Here is a 21,366-nt window from a genome sequence, read left to right as displayed (position 1 = left end):
AATGGTTAAAGTGCAGTAAAGGAGGCTACTTCTGCTGACTGCCGGCTGCCAGCAGTTTGAATCTCACCAGGCTCAAGGTTGACTCAGCCTTCCATCCTTCCGAGATCGGTAAAATGAGGACCCAGTTTGTTGGGAGCAATATGATGACTCTGTAAACCGCTTAGAGAGGACTGTAAAGCACTGTGAAGCGGTATATAATTCTAAGTGCTATTGCTATTGCTAACAACTATGAGTCCAAAAGCTGCTCCTTGGATGCAATTCTTCCCGGAGGACGGGGGGAAGGAACCCAGCTACCGCACTATTGATGGATGTGTCTGAACTGATTTTCCTTCTCTTCTTAAAAGCCCTTCTCTTTTTAATCATGCCAAATGGCTGTTTGATCACCCCTTGGCAATATTTTGATTTACAGGCAGCAGCTAAGTGCACCCTCCAAAGTGCTCCATGCCCCTTGACTCCAAAGAGAAGCTTATTTTGTGGCCATGCCCAAATGTTTTCCTTGCAACCCTGCCCACTTGCCCAGGAAAGGTGAACAGGTATGAATGAGGAATCATCCAACAAGATTGCATTTTGAGGAATTGGGGCTGCAGCACCAATTACATTCTCATGGCAGTCTTTTTGTGAATGAACAAAACCCCCACCTTCAATAATCACCTTTCAGGAATGCGGAAATCCAATCATATTTTAACTTTTCAATGCATTCACCAGCCCCAAATGCACATGCATTTTATTCTTTTTTTAAGGGCTTCTCATCGTTTATGTACATTTTACAAACATTAGAATTTGAGGACATTATTATAATCCAAAATGCCAGCATTTTTGCCCAGGTGGCGTTGGCGTCTTCTCTCAGTATAACTCCACAAACTGGAGAAACAGAGTCACCTGGTTCATAGATGCAGAACTGCAAAATAGCCTGGCAAAAAAGTTTTGAAGTTCTGCCTTCGTGTTAATTTGTTCATTTCTGATGAGTCTTCTGGATGGAGCAGGGAAGTACTGAACTGTCTACGACCTGTGCTAGTATCACACAGCATGCACTCATCATACCAATGCCCATCCACCAGAAAAATAAAGGATGCAATTACAACCACAACACACGTTAAAAGAAAGTTGAAAAACATTGTAAAGAAATTGGCCAGCAAGCTTTCCAATCATAGGACTTTCAACATTGTTTGGCGGTGAAGCATGCAGGGCTTTTTTCTCCATTGCAGGGCCCACATCTCGAGACCATGGATGAAAGTGCCAGGAGCACCTGAATTCTTTTTTTTCAACACAATCCTACAGGTGAAACTCGAAAAATTAGAATATCGTGCAAAAGTTCGTTTATTTCAGTAATGCAACTTCAAAGGTGAAACTAATATATGAGATAGACTCATTACATGCAAAGCAAGATAGTTCAAGCCGTGATTTGTCATAATTGTGATGATTATGGCTTACAGCTCATGAAAACCCCAAATCCACCATCTCAGAAAATTAGAATATTGTGAAAGGGTGCAATATTCTAGGCTCAAAGTGTCCCACTCTAATCAGCTAATTAAGCCATAACACCTGCAAAGGGTTCCTGAGCTTTTAAATGGTCTCTCTGTCTGGTTCAGTAGGAATCACAATCATGGGAAAGACTGCTGATCTGACAGCTGTGCAGAAAACCATATTGGCACCCTCCATAAGGAGGGAAAGCCTCAAAAGGTAATTGCAAAAGAAGTTGGATGTTCCCAAAGTGCTGTATTAAAGCACATTAATAGAAAGTTATGTGGAAGGGAAAAGTGTGGAAGAAAAAGGTGCACAAGCAGCAGGGATGACCGCAGCCTGGAGATGATGGTCATGAAAAGGCCATTCAAAAGTGTTGGTCAGTGCATCAAGAGCCACCACACACAGACGGATCCTGGACATGGGCTTCAAATGTCATATTCCTCTTGTCAAGCCGCTCCTGAACAACAAACAACGTCAGAAGCGTCTTACCTGGGCTAAAGAAAAACTGACCTGGTCTGTTGCTCAGTGGTCCAAAGTCCTCTTTTCTGATGAGAACAACTTTTGCATCTCATTTGGAAACCAAGGACCCAGAGTATGGAGGAAGAACGGAGAGGCACACACTGCAAGATGCTTGAAGTCCAGTGTGAAGTTTCCACAGTCTGTGTTGATTTGGGGAGCCATGTCATCTGCTGGTGTTGGTCCACTGTGCTTCATTAAGTCCAGGGTCAACGCAGCCATCATGCTTCCTTCCACAGACAAGGTTTATGGAGATGCTGACTTAATTTTCCAGCAGGACTTGGCACTTGCCCACACTGCCAAAAGCACCAAAACCTGGTTCAATGACTGTGGGATTACTGTGCTTGATTGGCCAGCAAACTCGCCTGACCTGAACCCCATAGAGAATCTATGGGGCATTGCCAAGAGAAAGATGAGAGACATCTCATCTTCAGGTCAGGTCGCCGCCCCAAGTCCCTTGGTGGAGAGGGTGCGGCATATAAATTGGATTAATAAATAATAAATAAATAAACATGAGACCGAACAATGCAGAAGAGCTGAAGGCCGCTATTGAAGCATCCTGGTCTTCCATAACACCTCAGCAGTGCCACAGGCTGATAGCTTCCATGCCATGCCGCATTGAGGCAGTAATTGCTGCAAAAGGGGCCCAAACCAAGTACTGAGTACATATGCATGCTTATACTTTTCAGAGGTTCGATATTGTTCTATGTACAATCCTGGTTTTATTGATTGCATGTAATATTCTAATTTTCTGAGATTGTGGATTTGGGGTTTTCATGAGCTGTAAGCCATAATCATCACAATTATGACAAATCATGGCTTGAACTATCTTGCTTTGCATGTACTGAGTCTATCTCATATATTAGTTTCACCTTTTAAGTTGCATTACTGAAATAAATGAACTTTTGCACAATATTCTAATTTTTTGAGTTTCACCTGTATTTCCCTGGTGAACTGTAAAGGTTCCACTCGCACATGTTTGCTAGTCGTTCACGACTCTAGGAGGGCTGTGCTCATCTCCGTTTCAAAGCTGAAAAACCAGCGCTGTCCAAAGACGTCTCCGTAGTCATGTGGCTGCATGACTAAACGCCGAAGGCGCACGGAATGCTTTTACCTTCCCATCAAAGGTGGTTCCTATTTTTCTACTTGCATTTTTACATGCTTTCGAACTGCTAGTTTGGCAGAAGCTGGGACGGGAGCTCACTCCGTTACATGGCACTAGGGATTTGAACTGCCAAACTGCCGCCTTTCTGATCGACAAGTTCAGCATCTTGGCCACCGCGTCTCTCTTGGTCAATTGTAAAAAGTATACAATTGACCAGAGAAATAGGATTATTAGGTTGGAGGCAGGGCCATCGCAATGCAGTGTGCAAATTATCAGTTTCAGTTTCAAATTCAAAAGCCATGCAATGCAGTTATACCGAGACTATCTAGAAAAGAAGAGATGCAGTATTCTGAATATTGAAAAATTTGTCTTAGAGGGTGCTAAGTGGAATTCTACACAAGGACACGCTGACTGCTAGCAAGCTGTTTTACACCCACCTTTCCATGCCAGGGACATCCGTGCGCCTTCATGGTTATGATTTTTTGTTAGGGATGTAACCCTAGGCTTGGCTTGGCAATGTATATAAGCTATGATTGTAACAAATGTATCTGTTACTTTAAATGCTTAAGAGATGTAATTGGTTTGTTACCTTAAGCAGCTATAAGAGGGAGCCAGAATGGCTGTTAGATCTCTGTTTTGTTAGAAGCTGATCTGTGTATTTTGAGGTATTGTGGTTTGCTACTGTTTAGCTATACTTTGTGTGTTAGACTGATTATTTTGATAACTGAATTACTGAACCGTGTATGACTTGGACTGTTAACCGGACTCTGAATACTTCTATATTTCTATATAGCAAACTACTATATTTTTATACTATTCAGTGTCTCTGTATGCTGGTTTGTGCGTGTTATTCCATATCACTCTCATTATGTTTCTCTGCATACTCGCTCTTCTAATGGGGAGCTTAATTACTTAACGATTTTAAAATTACAATTTGCACAGCCTGCCAAAAAAAAAAAGGGTGGTGCATAGGTATGACTTCAACAAGGAGCATCTTAGCTTTTTTTTTTCTTTATTGAGGTTTTCTCCAAAACATCCCAATCATTAACAAATATAAATACCGTGTTGACCCCCGAAATAAGCACTTGGCCTTATTTTTGAGGTGCAGAAGGCGGCGAGCATGATCACCTCATGGCTGCTGCTGCGTTGCAATATTTTGGGGAGGGCTCATTTTGGGGGAGGGCTTATTTTAGCGCATGTGCTCAAAAGCCTGATTGGGCTTATTATTCGGGGAGATCTTATTTTCGGGGAAACAGGGTAGTACTTACCTCCAAGATTTTTACCAAAGGTCTATCAATTCTAACCACTATCCCAATCCTGTGTTTCAGACTTCCCATTTTGCATTTACACTCATGTCCTCTCCAAGACTGCCACGAAGTTGATTCCTACACCCAAGAGCAAATCCTCCCGAGAGCTGCTTGGATATCAGGCTTTTTCAACAGCCAGTCCTTCCTCGCAGGTAGGAAGCACATCACAACTCATTAGTAATTTACTGCTACAGTAATTTTTATAATTACTGCCAGGAGGCTTCATTAAATTTGATCTAATGAATAAATATTGTATTTTCAGTGTGATTACCAGCACAGCTTAAGCTGTGTGCCATAAACAATTATTTTCTTCCATACACAGTGCCAGCTACTACTGATTTTTTTTTAAAAAATTCAGTCTTTAATGTCAGGTGTCAAGGGTTACAGGGCCATATATATCTCTTGATCTAAAGATAAGATAGTAAATGAAAAAAAAAAAACGTTAAAACCATGAATAACCTAGTAGCAAAGTATGTTTAATACAACATGAAAAAAATGGATTTTGATGTTGCTTATAGGCAGGGTTCTAAAAAGCTACCTTAATTCAGCCTGAGGATTTGAACAGGCAGATCAGCAAATTTAATTCCCCACTCCCTTTCAGCAGTGCAATACTATGGTGGGAAAATGCCGTTATTTTATAATAAAGGCAATTTCCTATATATCATTGGTTTGGATTGAAAGCCGCTATGAAAAATAAGGTACAAATGATTAATTACATGTTCCTAGGAAATGGGGTAAAGTTGCGGATATAGATCTTTCTGGATTAAAGGCAAGACTCATTCACAATGGCTGGGAGTTTGCTTTGTGATGCAAAATAGTACAGCCTTCAAAGATACACTGGTGGATTTCCTGGCATCTCTAATCAGTATGAGTTTTCAATTTAGGGATTATCCCAAGTGCAGGATATAAAACGTTAACTCATTCAACAGAACCTGCTTTCAGAAGTGAAGATCCAACTAGGTTCTTCAGGTCAGAATAGGAGAACTACAGGTTCACTTTAACCAAAAAAAAATATTGTCTAGGAGAAACAAAAGTACATACACTGTATTGCCAAAAGTATTCGCTCACCCATCCAAATAATCAGAATCAGGTGTTTCAATCACTTCCATGGCCACAGGTGTATAAAATCAAGTACCTAGGCATGTGGACTGTTTTTACAAACATTTGTGAAAGAAGGGGTCGCTCTCAGGAGCTCAGTGAATTCCAGCGTGGAACTGTGATAGCAACAAATCCAGTCGTGACATTTCCTTGCTCCTAAATATTCCAGTCAACTGTCAGCTGTATTATAAGAACGTGGAAGTGTGTGGGAACGACAGCAACTCAGCCACGAAGTGGTAGGCCACGTAAACTCGTCCAACATTAGTGTGTGACCTCATAATTGCGCTTCTGCAAGAATGGTCAAAAATTCCCATAAACACACTCCTGAACCTTGTGGACAGCCTTCCCAGAAGAGTTGAAGCTGTTATAACTGCAAACGGTGGACTGACATCATATTGAACCCTATGGATTAGGAATGGGATGTCACAGTAAATTCACATGCGAGTAAAGGCAGGTGAGCGAATACTTTTGTCAATATAGTGTAGCATAGCTTTCCTTTCTAATCTGGATATTTTTCCCCATATAAAATCTTGCCAGTGCCAATTAGCTTCACTGCTAGGCATGACATATATGGGGTTGCTCAAAAAAGCTTAAGCCTTTTAGTAAAATGTTTTAATCTGAAGAGTTGGTACCAGTTTCTGAGTTTTGGCTACCATAGACTAACACAACCTTTCTCCATCTAACGCATCTATCTGTATTTGCCATCTAGATACATTAGATTAACTGTGGCCATACTCTGGATGGGAAAGATCGCCTATAGAACATTACAGGACAAAGATCAAAGCTGGGATTATTAAAGGCAACTTTGCCGCTTAAAAGGATGAGGAGAGAATGTTTACTGTATTTTTTGGTATAAGATGCACCAAGGTTTTGAAGAGGTAAATTTAAAAAAAGTCATTTTTGCACTCTGTAGACCTTCCAAAGACGGCCATTTTTCCCCCAAAACGGGCCCATTTTTTGTCAAAAAAAGGGCATGCATAGCCTTTAGGAGGCTTATAGAGTGCTCCTGGGGGCTAGGGAGGCAGAATTGAGCAAAAAACAGCCCATTTTTCGCTCATTTCTGCCCTCCCCAGCCCCTTGGAGCACTCTGCAAGGCTCCTAAAGGCTATGCATGGCCATTTTGGTGAAGGGGGCAGGGTTTCAGAAGGCAAGAAATGCCATATTTAGTGTATAAGACGCACCGATTTTCAGCCTCTTTTTTCGAGGTAAAAAGGTGCGTCTTATACTCTGAAAAATACAGTACTTTAAATTTATTTCTTTGCTACAATTGTGTGTGTTTTCCCCCCTTGCTGTTAATATCCTGATCTGATTACAATTAAATATGGAAAATCTAAATACGCACTGCAAGCAGTTTTCGTACAGGATCAGAGTCATGCATGTTTCATCCTGCACACAAAATATCAGTGCTGAAATGAACTGGGACCTCGGCACACACAGAAGCACAAGAAACAATGGCCTTTTCAGCCCACTGCTAAGCAAACTTTAATTAAACAAAATTACATTTCATACATAAAAAGTATCAGGTTACAGTATTTGTCAAACTACTCTAGGGAAGAGACTTGAGTAGTGTTACTGTCGTTTGCTGTATTTAAAACAAATCAGCAGGAAATAAGAGCCACATATGTGTCCAAGCATTTTAACACCTGTTCATGAAATATAGAAGAATAGAACCACAATTTTAGAGGCAAAGCAAAACAGCCAATGATTTTTCACCCTGAAATGTGCACTATGAAAATTAAACCTAAACTCTTAGTTGAAGAGATGTTATTCTCAATTCCATTTAGATTTCATATTGTATTGAACTGCTTACAAATGGTACTTAGTATGAATAATATATGGGAAAGTAGCAAAAGTGATTCCTTCTTAAAGGGTCTCGGCAACTCAAGAAATCTGTTCCCCTCTTGCAGTTTATTCAACACTGATTTTATATCCAATGCAGAGTTGCCTGAAACCTTTTATTTACAATCCAATATGCAGACCATGCAAGATTGGCTCCAACATAAACTATGATGGAAGACTTGTCAATCCCTATCTACAATACACAGTTTTTGAGAAAATGTAAGGCATGATGCTTTATGTTATCAGGGCGAGAGAAATTATGGTAAATAACACAATTTAGAATTACTTGAACCAGTCTGCAAAAATCTAACCAGCAAAGAGACAGTTTGCTTTAACAACTTGCTTGCAGCTAATTATTTTTGGATTTTTGCAGCCCAAATGAAACTGCCTTCCCAAACTCTCTTCCTTTTATATATCCCTTACCAAGATCTCAGGAACAATAAGCTTTAGGATCAAACCATTTTCTAATTTTTCCTAAGTCTGAATCTTCTCAAGACCCTTTTAGTCACACTTTCATTGTAAGTACTATTTTAAACACAACAAAACATAGTCCTAAGCATGACTGATCAAGTACACTTCACATTTATTGATTTAAACCATTTCAATTACTATCAAAAGTTTGAACCTAAGTATTGAGTTATCATTGCTTCTTTAAAAAAAAAGTTATCAAGAATTTAAGTTGCTTTGCAATTAGATAATCACTGCTGCTATTTACAATAGCTTTAAAAGCTAGTGCTTGATTCATTACTGAATCTACTATACATGACAACTGCAAATGTAGATACAATGAATGCCTCCCCAAAGACTTTCTTTCCAACAAAGGGGAAACAAAAATTGGACTCAGCTAGCATTAACAATAGTTAGGGATAATGTGACAGCGGCAGTTCCAACATTAACGTAAACTCAGAGTTGCATGGGGAAAGTACCTATGCAAACTACCACCAGAAAATCTCACACTGTGAGATTCAGGAGAACTATAATGGCAAGTAACTGCTTTTGGTTGGTTATAGCCTTTGTATGAAGCCGCTGCTACCCAATGGGTTGAATGAGACCTCTACCTGCTCTGCGGGATGCTAATTAAGATCCAGTAGCATTCATCATGAAACAGGACTAAGAAAGCTTTGATTTATGACGAACCATTCTCCTGCAAACTTTGAACTTCAGTCAAAAGTCACAATTTTTGTTCCCCTTTTTTGAAAGATGCCAACCATTAATAAAAGTGAATTCTCAAATCAGACAATCTAAGCATATGCGCTGAAGATCATTCTGGAATTGCTTCAGAAGTTCATTCTTGCATTTCAAGTTCTTGTTTTAGACTGTAAGGGGTGAAAAAAAAATACAAAGTCAAACTAAGACAATCAACAAGTAACTTAATATTGTTCCAAACACGAAATGCCTCTTTGGATCTTCATGAATGCATGTGTGCATTCTTGCCAGTAATTTGTATCTATGTCCCGATTCATGAAGAAAAGTGAAATTTACCTTTTCAAGTAAGCATGGACATTATTGTATCCATGATACTTGGCTAAGTAAACCAAGACACCAGTAGCACATCTTCCTTCCCGCTGCCGACAGAAGCTACAATTGCAGATTCCACGGCAAGGTGGGCAGTACCAATTCTAAAGGGGAAAAAGGAGAGTAAGAATGAACTATAGGTAGATTCAATTTAATTCTTGTTGCTATTACGACTATGATCCCGCTAGAATACCATGACAGTAGCACAATTCAGCTAGGACTGGGGTATCAAACTCACGGCCCCTTGGCGGGATGTATCATGTGCTGGCCACACCTACCCCATTTAGCAAAGGGGTGGGGAAAATCCTGATACCTCATGTGACAACGACATGACAACACGAGTTTGACAACCCTGAGCTAGAACGTCATAAACATATTACACATTTTAAATAGGAAATTGAAAAAATATAGGTGGACTTCATTTGCCAAATGCCCCGTACAGTTAACCATTCAAAGTTATGACAGTGCTGAAGAAGATTTTCAAGAACAAGATGTGCATTTATTATCTCTCTCATGTTCGCTATTATACTCAGTTGTATATGTTGCCCTATTTCAGGGGTGTCAAACTCACATTCATCATGGTGGCGTCACATGACGTATTGGGACTTTTTTTCCCCTTTGCTAAATCGGACGTGGGCATTGCGTGATGCATCCAGCCCATGAACCAGGAGTTTGACAGCCCTGCCCCATACCATTCCCCACCCCCTTCATAAACCAGGGAGATTGGGAAAAGAATACAAGAATAAGCAGGCACACAAGGAAGAATACCCACTGAAAGGAATCAGCTAGTGCTATTGCCTAGTGTCCTCATTTACTCTCTTGTAATCCATTCCTCTCCAATGAATACAAAAGTTAATTTTATTCTTGCTGAATTATCCCAATACTAGGATGAGTGTCCCAAAGGACAGGAGAATGGGGAAAAGAAAAACTGAATCGTCATTTCATTTTCCATTTAGCCTGCATCACTTAGTAACAGAATTGTGAGTTCCAATTTTGGTCACTAAATGTGTTTAGTGTATTTTTACTTTTTTGTGAACTTTAGCATGCATTCAAACAAACATGAAAATAAAATAATTACTGGATCCAACAAGGCAGCCCTGACTTCTTCTCCATAACGATTACGAAGACAAGGCCCACAGAATTGGCCACGTACTCCAAGACACTCTGGGTTCCGGCAATTTGTCTTAGTATCTGTCGTTTTCTGACGACACTGGTGACAGGTAGAACCCTATTAAAGAGAGCAGCAAAGGCAAAGGATACCAGGTTGATTGTTATTTTGAAAAAACGTTGTCCCATCTTAATGTGTTTGTCATATGGACCGAGTGGTTTATTTATACATGCTCTAAGTTACAGTGCATATGTTCACACATTTTTTAACATTTTAAATTTTATTTACCCTTTTATTTTTGCAAATAACTCAAGGCGGCGAACAATACCCTTTCCTCTTATTTTTCCTACAACAATCCTGTGAAATGAGTTGGGCTGAGGGAAAAGGACAAACCCAAAGTCACCAGCTGGCTTTCATGCCTAAGGTGGGATCAGAACTCAAGTCTATTGATTTCTAGCCTGGTGCCTTAACCATTAGACCAAACTGGCTCTCTATACCAGTGGTGGGATTCAAACTTTTTTACTACTGGTTCTGTGGGTGTGGCAGAGGAAGGATACTGTAAAATCTCCATTCTCACCCCACTCCAAGGGAAGGTTACTGTAAAAATCCCCATTCCCTCCTGATCAGCTGGGACTCAGGAGGCAGAAAATAGATGGGGGTGGGGCCAGTCAGAGGTAGTATTTACCGATTCTCCAAACTACTCAAAATTTCCACTACTGGTTCTCTAGAAATGGTCAGAACCTGCTGAATACCATCTCTGCTCTATACATTGCACTAAGCCAGTGTTTCTCAACCTTGGCGAGTTGAAGTCCTGTGGACTTCAACTCCCAGAATTCCCCAGCCAGCTGTGCTGGCTGGGGGATTCTGGGAGTTGAAGTCCACAGGACTTCAAGTCGCCAAGGTTGAGAAACACTGCACTAAGCCAAAGCAAAACAACCGCTTTATGCCTTAGAATTATGGCCACTAAATACTTAACTGGGGAAAAAAAATCCAGATTTTATGCATTTGAAGTTTATCTAAGTACCAGTTGCTTCAGCCCTTTATTTTGTAAATTAATCAAATTTAAATAGCAGCAAGCCAAAAGATGCCATTATATCTGAACTGGGTAAACTAATATTATTTTTAGAATTTATCAATGAAGCCACCACATGTGAACCTCCATTGTGTTACTAAGTATGAACTATCACATTTAATCTGGAAGAGGGAGCAGAGATGTCTTGCATTTAAAAGTTCTCACCAACACGTACAGATAATGGTAGCAAATGAAAAGTATTAGACCCAAGACTTCCTTAACCCATCTTTTTTTCCTCTTTGAAAGTTACTTTGCTGCTTAAATAGGATTTTTTATTTTCATAGCAACAATCTTGAGAAATAGGTTGGACTGAGAATGTTATTGGCCTGAAGTTACTCAGTGAACCCCCTGATCAAATGGGAACTTGGGAGTTGGATCTCCCCAATCCAAATCTTCAACTACATTTGTCACGTATCAAATATTTCAGCGAAGTCTACATGAAGTGAAAAAGATCCTCCACTTTAAAGCATTATTTGGCTAGGTTTTTAAACTCTACCTGCTCTGTTTGACCTCATAACTGCAAAGAATCAACTTAAGAAACTTCCTGGTATTGGAGTTTCTGCAATTATGCAATAAGAGATACTAGAACAAAAGGATCAAAGATTCCCCCTTGGCTCTAACATTGGGAATGGCAGGAAATATCAGCATCAGAGTATAGGATCAGGCTCTAGTAGAGGCAATCAAAGCAAGAACAATGCACTATCTATAACATATTTGAACAAAGCAAACCAAAGGGTTGAATGCAGAACATAAGTCATCTTACTGTTGCACGGTTGTAGACTTTCTCTTTCACAGTTTCACAAATATTATCCAACTCTTCCTCAGTTATTTCTTCCACAGAACGGATGACATGGGGAAGAGTCATAGCACTAGTGCGCTTTCTTCTGGGTGTGTCCCTTTCATCCTGAATCCAAAGAAAACAGTAGTTGGGTTAAGCCAAGCCATTGAAGAGTTCCGTAAAGCACTGCAATATTTATCTCCCTGCATTTCTTAACCAAAGTCTTGGGTCACATTACTGCATGAAGGTGGCTGGTTGGTTTTAGCTCAGTAATTGTACAATTTCTCCTTCATTTTCAATTCTGAAGATGCTTTTTTTTTCTTGAAATACAATTCATTTCAATCAGGACAAAGCCAGATTTCAGCCTTATATTTTTGAAGGGCTCTGAAAAACTGATACGGCCAAGAACAACAGCAAATCTTGCTACTGAATTGTCTTGGCAATCAAGCCAAGGTGGGCCATATATCCACGGTTGTGCACTGTGTGAAAGACAAAAAAGAGCCTACTGGCCTAGCTTAATTATGACTAGATATGGTTGTTTTATATGAAAATCTTTATCTAAATCACCTAGGCTATTTAAAGTTCTACTTGGTTGCCCAAAAGAAATATCATCAACATACCTCAGAAAAATCGTCAGCCATTTTCCTTCTCACTAACACGTAAGGATCCTCCTCCTCTTCCTCCATATACATGGAATCTGGAGGACCATCAATTAGGGATCTGGATCTTGTGTGAGGTCTAGAACTTCTTTCTGGATTCCTCCTTGGAGCACTTCTGGGAACTGATTTCCTTGGACTACGCTGGGTTTTCTTGGATGAGGATAAAGGTAACATGGCCATGTCAGACAGGTATGTAACCTTAAATTATTTATAAGCTACAGTACATTTCCTCAAATTTAGCCATCTACTCCTCTCCAAATGTAAACTACAGCAAACTTAGTCTCAGAAAAAGATTCACAGAATGGTTGCCTGCAGCTCTAATGAATCATACCACTCAAATATAATCTGGCCCAATTAACAGAAGGGAAGTACAGTGTAAAACTGTTTTCATCTACTCAATACCCTTTTGATGCATCTACTTCTAGAATTCGGCCATTGTATTTATCAGTCATCCATTTACACGCTATAAAGTTAAAACTTCTTTTGTATGGCCATTCAGTGAGACCATTGAAATACTAAATGATAGTATGACTTTGCAGGAAATGAAAAATAGGATAGAATTGATGCTGCTCAATTCTGCGTGGATGTTTTTCTTATAAGATGTAGGTTAGCTGTCAAGCATTCACCAGTACCTGGTTTTGCGTGGTTTGCTAATCATGGACTTGGTTAAGCAAGAACCATAAGTGCATGTGTTTTATTTTAAAAATACTTTTGATGCATTAGCTTTAGGTTTAAAAAATTTCCTGGTATGTCTAACTGAGCACTGAAATTCTATAGATGGGCAACTCAAAAAATAATTACAAGTGCCAATTATTTTATATTATAGTAAGGCAACGGACTTTATTTGCTCTAAGTTCATCAATAAACAGGCTTTAAAATAATACTTGTTGAATAACTATGAAATAAGCCAGGAAATTAATAAAGTACGCAAGTGTGATTTACCGGAGTATGAGTTGCGAATGGGCCTCTTTTAGTAAAAATTCCAGACACACTTTTTAATTCTTCCATTAACTTTGCAAGCTGTAATGAAGAACAGGAAATAAATAGTGAAATCTCAAGACAGATTGTACATTAAAGAAACTGTATAGACATTTATTCAGAAACACAACACATACAAAGACTATTTATAGAGGTGATCAGATTACTGAAGAGGCATAAAAACCCTTTAGTGATCAAAATCTTTCGTCATCTCTATGAATACGGAGACAAGTACAGAGTAAGGAACAGGTCAATATTCTTGATCTATTGGACCTACTTTCCCAATTGTTTTGGAATTTTTCACAAAGTATTCTTTGCCTTATTCAAATGGCAAAGATGGACAAAATTGAAGGAACGAGATTAAAAATGCCTGCATAATTATAATTCTGAATACTGTTTAAACTGCCTGAGGTTGATAATCAATTAAGTAGCATTAAAATAATGAACGAAGCAACATCAAGAAGTTGAATGTGTTTTTATAATGAAACCCAAGCCACAAAACTAATTCACCATTCAGGGGGAAAAAAAACAGATTCTTGAGGACTTTCTTTTATGTTTACCATGGCTTTGTTCTCCTTTATATTTAAAGCTCTTCTCTCCAAGAATTTGGGCCCACTTTCTTCATCAGATTCTGCCTCAGAGTCCAATTTACAGGAAGGTTGTGAAGCTGGAACTGTTTTACTCTTTCCCCTCTTAGACCTTCGGGGTGGGAACTTCAAAGCAACTTTAAGGGGAGCAGCACTTTTCTTTGGCCATTTACGTGAACATTTCTCTGCTTCTTCTTCTTCGGAATCTGTCCCCAGTTTCTATTATACATTCAAATAAAAAAACACATAGTAAGCCACTTGTATAGTTAGACTGGCAACCCCAATATTTCATGGACCTATACCAGATCAAAGAGTGAAAAACCTGTGGCTAGCTTAACACTCTTAAACTACTCTTTATCACTGTTCTTGCTAACCAGAACTGTTGAAAGCTGCATCTTAACAACATCTAGGGTTACAGGTTCTATATCAGTAATTTAGAGCCACCATCAGAGCACAGATATTATAAATTTTCCTAATTAAATCACTTCCTCTTACTTTTACATTCGGTTGTTGACCTTTGCTCTTGACTTGGAAGAATTAAGAAAACAAATCACACTGAAAAATACTGCTGTAATGTCAGATTATATGCTGTTCCCCCTGCTGCAGGCCCTATTGGAACACTTAACCACCTGCACATAAAACAGCACTATTTTTCTAAAACAATATAGAAAGGAGTTTCCCGCTTTATATGGGGCTAAATACATCAAGCAGAAGCTTCTTAGAAGGTCTACCAAGTTGCCAAGCCCCACTCTTCAAAGCTTTGACATGCCCAAGAAGATCATTAGGAAGTGTCTTCACAGTTCTACTAAATATAGTGTCTAAAAAGATGGAGAAGGGAAAGCTTATAAACACTGAAAAGGGGAGAAACAAGGGGGGGGAGAAATGACACCTGAAGGACACCAAGTAGACCAAAAAATACGTATAGCAACGGTTCACATCTGGCCCCAGTCACTGAAGGACATTTAAGTACCAGCCTGCCTTTCAGCTTTTCAAATCAGAAGTTATTATTCCAGGCATAGATCCTGGGAAGGGCAAAGTGAGGGTAAGTTAATCTTAGAAGAGTTTTTCTTTATAGGTATTTTTAGCAGACATTAGAAACTGGGCCTTCTTCATCCTTCCTTCTCACTTTTCCAGCTTTCTTCTGTTAAAAGCCAGCAAGTCACCTCACTGCTCACATTTGGAGAGCTTATTAAAATATATATATTTCCCTAAGGTAATAATTACCTCCGAAAATATATGCTATCCATGATGTTAAATGATGTCTACCAGTTTATTTTTAATGAGCTTTCTTTTGCAGCTTTGTTTTGCATAGCACTTTTTCAATGAAGATATAGCTGATATGTTTACATTATTGGAACTTCATTTGCCAGCATACACATGGGGCAAAAGTGTTACTTCATCGCTGTCAAAAATATTATCCCTTTTAAATCACACAATTTACCACAATATGGAACAGAAGCTCTAATTTTACATAAGAAGACTAAGATTCAATCGTCACATGCAAGAAGGCTGATAATTTTGAGTTTCCTTGCTGGCCTCTCAATCAAAACAACTGTTTCTCAAGCAATGAAAGTTGAAGGAACTTGGTCTATTTCAGTGTGCAAAATAAGGACAACAGTAATTAGGAACTTTCAATGGCTCAACTCACCAGCACGTCTTGAATCTCGCTTTCTGAAAAGCCACAGAAAGATTCTTCATCTGAATCCTCGTAAAATATTTTAGCCATTTTTTCTGCAACTTCTGGCTTGAACGTTGGTTTCTTAAAGAGAACAAGTACACTATGTGTTTCTTTCTGTATTTCTTTCTCTCTCGCTTTTTTTTTTTTTAATGAGAAGCTATTTTCCATAAACTGTTCTGAGAGCAAATCACATTGTACAAGTGCACTACAAGAGAATAGCTTTCGTAACAAAGAAAAATGGTTCAGGAGGTTTACAAATGGTTTCAGAGCTTTTATAGCAAATCATCAGGCATGTTAGGTTAGGCGACATTTCAAAAGGATAGAGTAAGTGGCTAATCTACCTCCAACAATTACTACCTAGGAGCACAAGGAAAGAAGTGAAATGAAATTAGAGTTCATACTGTATATTCATATAAGTGCTGTACAGAAATGTAAGCAAAGCATTTTAATCACAAATGGGGTATTTCTGAACACCACACATTCAATTTCTGTTTATTCCTGCACTTTTTACTTACCGTGTTTGCAAAATTATCAGAGCCAAAACTGTCACAGCTATCATCAGAGGATGAAGACGTTTCCATAGGGATTAGCCTAGTATTACGGAATGCTGTGGATTTTCTCTTCCCTGAAAGGTTGCCCTGTAAAATGAACAATGACAACTCAATTAATTACTATAATGTGTTTTATGTAGTCTGGATTAATAAAGTTAAAGTAATATAGTTTAGCTACAGACTAGACTGAAGTACACATTAATTTGTAAAAAAATGAGACTTCTATCATATTTTGTGCCACTATGGTAAAACATGCATAATCTATTAAGCAGGATAAAATTTTACTAATGACATTATATATATTTGGGAAGCAATACAACTCTTGAGACATATACTGCACTTTTATGGGACTTAAACTCATCTACAAAATATAGTAAAGGAATAGTTGAAGTTAAAATTGAATTAAAATGTAACATTCTTTTATACTATCAGCTTACAATTAAGATAGCATAGCAAAATTGTTATCCTTATTTTCGCCATGGCCAACTCATGATAATTTCAGTAAAGGGCAGCCATTTATCAGCTCAATTCAACCATTTTTGCTGGTACATTACCACAAGCATAAATAATTCAGATTTAGCCATGATCTCCCAAAAGCAAGATCCAGCTTGGGATTCATATCTAACTTGACTCTTATCTTTAGGATGGCAACCTAAAGGTTTATCAGTCAGAAGTAAAATGCGGTTATTAAGATGAAATGAAAGATGCCCCATTGTGTAGGCTTGATGTCAAAATCTTTGTGCAAAATAATCATATAAATTTTCTGCCCAATATTTTTTCACCATATAATCATTTAATCACTCTATTCCAACTGTAAGTATAGATTTATCCTCAAGAAGCAGTAAGTCCCAGTGGATCTCGCTTCTGAAAAAATATGTACAGTAAAGGACAAATAAAAGTTAATTAGATGTCTGGATTAGATAGCTGTTAAAAATGAAAAGGTTTTATAAATGCAGAACTGTTTTCTAAAATGGAGTGTCTTTTTAATCAATAAATGTTATAGATATTGTACTGAATCACTAGGACTTAAGAATCAACATACTAATATTGGAAAACAGGAGAAAAATATGGTGGGAAAGGAAACACTCAGCTAAAAAAATGGGGCAAATTATTAGGATTGGCAGAATCCACAACACATACTTTTAAGGTAACAATAATGCCAAAAAGATAATGTGGCAACTAAATTATGGTATCATCCTGTCACCATAATCACACCTCCCAGAAAGTGTCTCATTCTCAGAGGCCTGTGAATAAGTAAACTGCGAATAAGACAATTAGGTATACAGGATAACCAGATTTAAAAAGTGCCAATGTCTCACATTAAGAAAACAGAGTGCCAATAAATCATGTTTCATGGATGTCTTTGAACCAGGAATTCAGGCTAGCCCACCTCACAAGGTTGATTTGAGAATATCACTGGGAGGTCCACCATTTTACACAGCCCTGAGAACAGGGAAGGGAAAACAAAGTTGTTGTTTTTCAAGCTCAAATGGGTAAGAAAAAAGCGAATCTAAACAGGTTTAAAAGAAATTTTAATTCAAAACTGGCAAAGGATCTCTATAAAGGAACTGACCTATTTACATGTAAAAATAGGCGAACCACAAGTTGTGGTTCGCCTATTTTCCTGTACAGATTTACTGTACTGCATTGTACAGTAAATCTGCAGTCTTCTCTCCAGACAAGACTAAAAACGACTTATTTCTCCATACTGAATCTCAGGCCTAGGGCATTTCCGTTTCTTTTTCATCCCTTTCTTTTTTTGCACCACCAGTGAATACCAAGAAGAAAAATCTCTCCCTTGCTGAATTACTTCTGGTAAAGTGATGTCCCACAAACATTAAATCTGGGATTAAAGAATCTAAAAACCACTTTTGCAACTTTCCCTAAAAAGGAGAACTCTATATTTGAACATCAGCCAAACCACAGGTCTGATTATTTATCGGACCAATGATTTATTATTTCTATGCCAGCTTTCCTCCAGGAGCTGGCAAACCCTACTTCCTTCTTACAGAGGAAATGGGCGAGTCTACCATGCGCGCCGTGATCCCTTCTCAAAAGGAAGGGCTTCGGTTTCCTCCACCCTCTTTTCGCGGCATGGCTCGAAAGGAAAACGAGGAGAGGTGGTGGGATCTTCGGTTTTTTTTTTTACCGCCCCTCCCCACTTCGTTGTATCCAACTTCGGCGCTGAAGCCACCCCCAAAACGAAAACTCAGCTAAGCCAGACAGTCGGGGGGGGGGGACCAAATTTGAAGAGATCGCTAAGCGCGGGAGAAGGACTTAAGTTTCTCCAACCCACTTCTCCGGCTTCTTTCTCCCTCTTCCCCCGCCGAGAGAAAGGCTCCAAGAAACAAAGTTTATTTGCAATGAAGTTTATTTGACTTGGGGTTTTTTTTTCTACAACCGCCCCCCCCCCAAAAGGCATAAGAGGAGCAAATTTTGGGAGGGAAAATACTTGGGGGTGGGGGCGCCTGGCGGTGAAACAAAGGATTACTGCCTGTTGGTGGTTGTACACCGATCTGGGGAACAAACAAACAAAAAACAGGCGGGAAGAGGGTGTGTAAATCGCCCTGAGTTTGAGAGCCTGCAGATTTGCCACGCGGGGACCTCCCGAAGCTTCTCCCAAGTCAAACCAGAAGACTCTCTTATACTACAGTATATAAGAACTAAAGGCTCGCCGCTTTACTCCCGAGTTCCAGATTCTCTGAAAACATCTGGAAGGGTGTAAAGCCTCATTGCTTGAACGAAGCGTTACTTTTGCGAAGTTCCTGGTCGACTTCAAGCAGCCCTCTCTCCCCACCCACCCCTTAAAAAAAAAACCTTACCTACTTAACGTACAGGGTTAAAAGCCCTGCCACGTGGGGTGGGGGGAAGAGCCCAACTGAGCAGCCGTTTCCAAAGGCGGGCTGACTCTCCAGCCTTTCAACCCCGAACCACTTCCCTTCGTAGCTTAAGGCTGGCGAGCCGTGTGTGCCGGTTTTAAACGGCAAGGTCGCTTGCTCGCTCCGAATGGCGCTTTGGCCATGCAATGCAAAAGACTGCGGAGCGGCAATTCTTCAACGCATTTGCCCAATATATACTCAGCGGTGTATTAACCATTAAGCAAGCGAAGTACGTGCTTAGGAGAGCCGGGCCCTAAGGGGGCACCACAAAGTTGAGAAAGAAAAAAAAAAACCAATGAAGATTTTGCACAGTATGTCCTGGGGGGGGGCATCAAGATTTGTCCGTGCTTAGGGCACCAGCGAGCCATTAAATATACTGGCTGAAGCACGAGGAACGCTAAAAGCCACAGACACCGTATTGCAAAGTTTACATTTACTCCCCCCTCCCCTCCAATCATTCCCAGTCCAACGTCCGCGAGGCTTTCCCCGGCCAGCCCATAATAACTTTAACCTCGGATCTTTGCAAACTCTTCGGATGAGTTGATTGCACCTCCCGCCTTCCCCCAGCAACCCAAACCCCGCGAGTTGCTTATTCCAGAGTAAAAAAAATTTTTTTTTTAAAGTAAATGGCTACAGGACAGTCCTGCGTTGCGCTCACCTGCAAGCCGAAGGGGTCCATACTAATTGCAGAATGGCCACGCGTGGAGCTCCCGAAGCTTCTTCCCGGGTCAACCGCAAGACTCAGACTCGCGCCAAAGCTACTTAGAATTTCGCCGGAGGCGGGGATTAAATACGGTGGGTTTTTTCCCGCGAAAAGTGCTGCGGTCCTGGAAGGTACGAGCTTTGCTTTCCGCAGGCGTTGCTTTTTTCTTTACGCCGCCGGATCGCCGGACACGCGGTTTTCGAACAGTCGCGGAGGTGACGGGTAGCAAAAGTAGAAAAGATTGTAAGAGCTGGCCGGGTTTTTGTTTTCTTTTCAAGTTTTAGCATAGGCGTCTATCGTTCTTCCAGGACCTACATCTGTGGCGCGAAATAGTAATGAGGTATTTGCATAGAAGGAAAGGGAGGGGGACCCTAGGAAAGAGAGTGGGGGGCACATCACGTCCTGACTTGCCTTGGAAGGAAGTAGTGTACTTAAGATACGTTGCTTTTGCAGCTAGTGAAAACAAGTTACAGTTCGCCCCAAACACACATGCCAGGTATCCTTTGCACCATTACAAAACATAAAAGGAGTTCTTGGGACTATTATATGGGAATGTCTTAACAAAGTAACTTTCTTTATTCTCTTCCAGAAAGAGCAGATTACATTTCAATTAAATGCATCGTTATGAAATGAGCAAATGCTTGTGATTTCCCCCCCATTAAAATGAATAGGGGATAAATATAATGAAGTTTTCTAAAGAAAAACAAGAGTGCCACAAAAATCTTTATGACAGATTTTTGTATGTGCCACCTTCAGTAATGTCAGACCAGGTACTGTACTTCTCAGTTTAGAAAAGACATAATAGAGTACGCTTTCAGCTATGTTTTTGTACTGAGATATTTTCAGAGTGATAAAATGTAGTTCAAAATTGCTGCCTACCAGATTGTTGTATGTGTTCCGTGTTCCCTATAATGTTTCCTAGGACCAAACTCCACGCGTGTGGCACCCAGATAATTGGTAACATGAACCAAGAATAATCTGGAAAGTAGAGTATTTACAGAGGCCAAAACACAGTATAAGGGGTGTGTAAACTGTAGGTTATTATTCCTTGTGAGCATGCAGCAGACTGGTGTAAAAGAATCTCAATTTTAAATAAGCCCTTAATTACATACTTACCTGCACCATTGGCTTCTCACAGTGCACACAAAAGCAAACAATCTGTTCTCTGGAGACTAGACCACACTTGAGTCTCTTAAATCAGCTTTAGTTCACCAGTGCTTTTTAACCAGCAGAGAAAGGGATTCCCCCTTTTGCACACACATACAAGCAATGATACCTTTAGATTTTCCAGACAATTTCTCTTCCAGGAATCCTATCAAAATTGTTTGCAAAAGAATACAAGCAAGTACAAATAATTGCTGTAACTGACAATGAACTCCCTCTATCTCTTATCAAAATGGAATTAAAATACATTGCAGGTAGGTCCTACAGAGGGAGCCATAAAAAGGAAGACTTTGGGGCCAGACCAGATATGAACTGCATACATACAGGTTCCTTTCTACTCAGCTGGTACCCAGGGGGACTTCTCT

The 21,366-nt window shown here is 39.7% G+C and overlaps 1 protein-coding gene across 2 annotated transcripts; it reads right to left on the bottom strand.

Moving 5' to 3' along the window:
• Positions 1-6,930: 6,930 nt before the first annotated feature.
• CDCA7 (cell division cycle associated 7) lies at positions 6,931-19,945 on the bottom strand. 2 transcript variants are annotated; one of them, XM_081939913.1, is made up of 10 exons: positions 19,793-19,945; positions 16,220-16,342; positions 15,675-15,785; positions 14,000-14,245; positions 13,404-13,481; positions 12,423-12,611; positions 11,788-11,928; positions 9,923-10,072; positions 8,812-8,948; positions 6,931-8,645 (listed from the first exon to the last, which is right to left on the bottom strand). In XM_081939913.1, the coding sequence occupies exons 1-10, from the start codon at positions 19,811-19,813 to the stop codon at positions 8,615-8,617; spliced, it is 1,227 nt and encodes a 408-aa protein (XP_081796039.1). In that variant the 5' UTR covers positions 19,814-19,945; the 3' UTR covers positions 6,931-8,614. The 2 variants fall into 2 exon arrangements, with proteins under 2 accessions (XP_081796039.1, XP_081796040.1); XM_081939914.1 differs by lacking the exon at positions 19,793-19,945 and adding an exon at positions 19,078-19,186.
• Between the last annotated feature and the right edge of the window lie 1,421 nt (positions 19,946-21,366).

Source organism: Natrix helvetica (genome assembly GCF_964273705.1).
Source record: "Natrix helvetica genome assembly, chromosome: 1".
NCBI classification, from domain to species: domain Eukaryota; kingdom Metazoa; phylum Chordata; class Lepidosauria; order Squamata; family Natricidae; genus Natrix; species Natrix helvetica.
The sequence above is the reverse complement of the archived record's forward strand: the minus strand, read 5'-3'. Positions and strand labels throughout refer to the sequence as shown.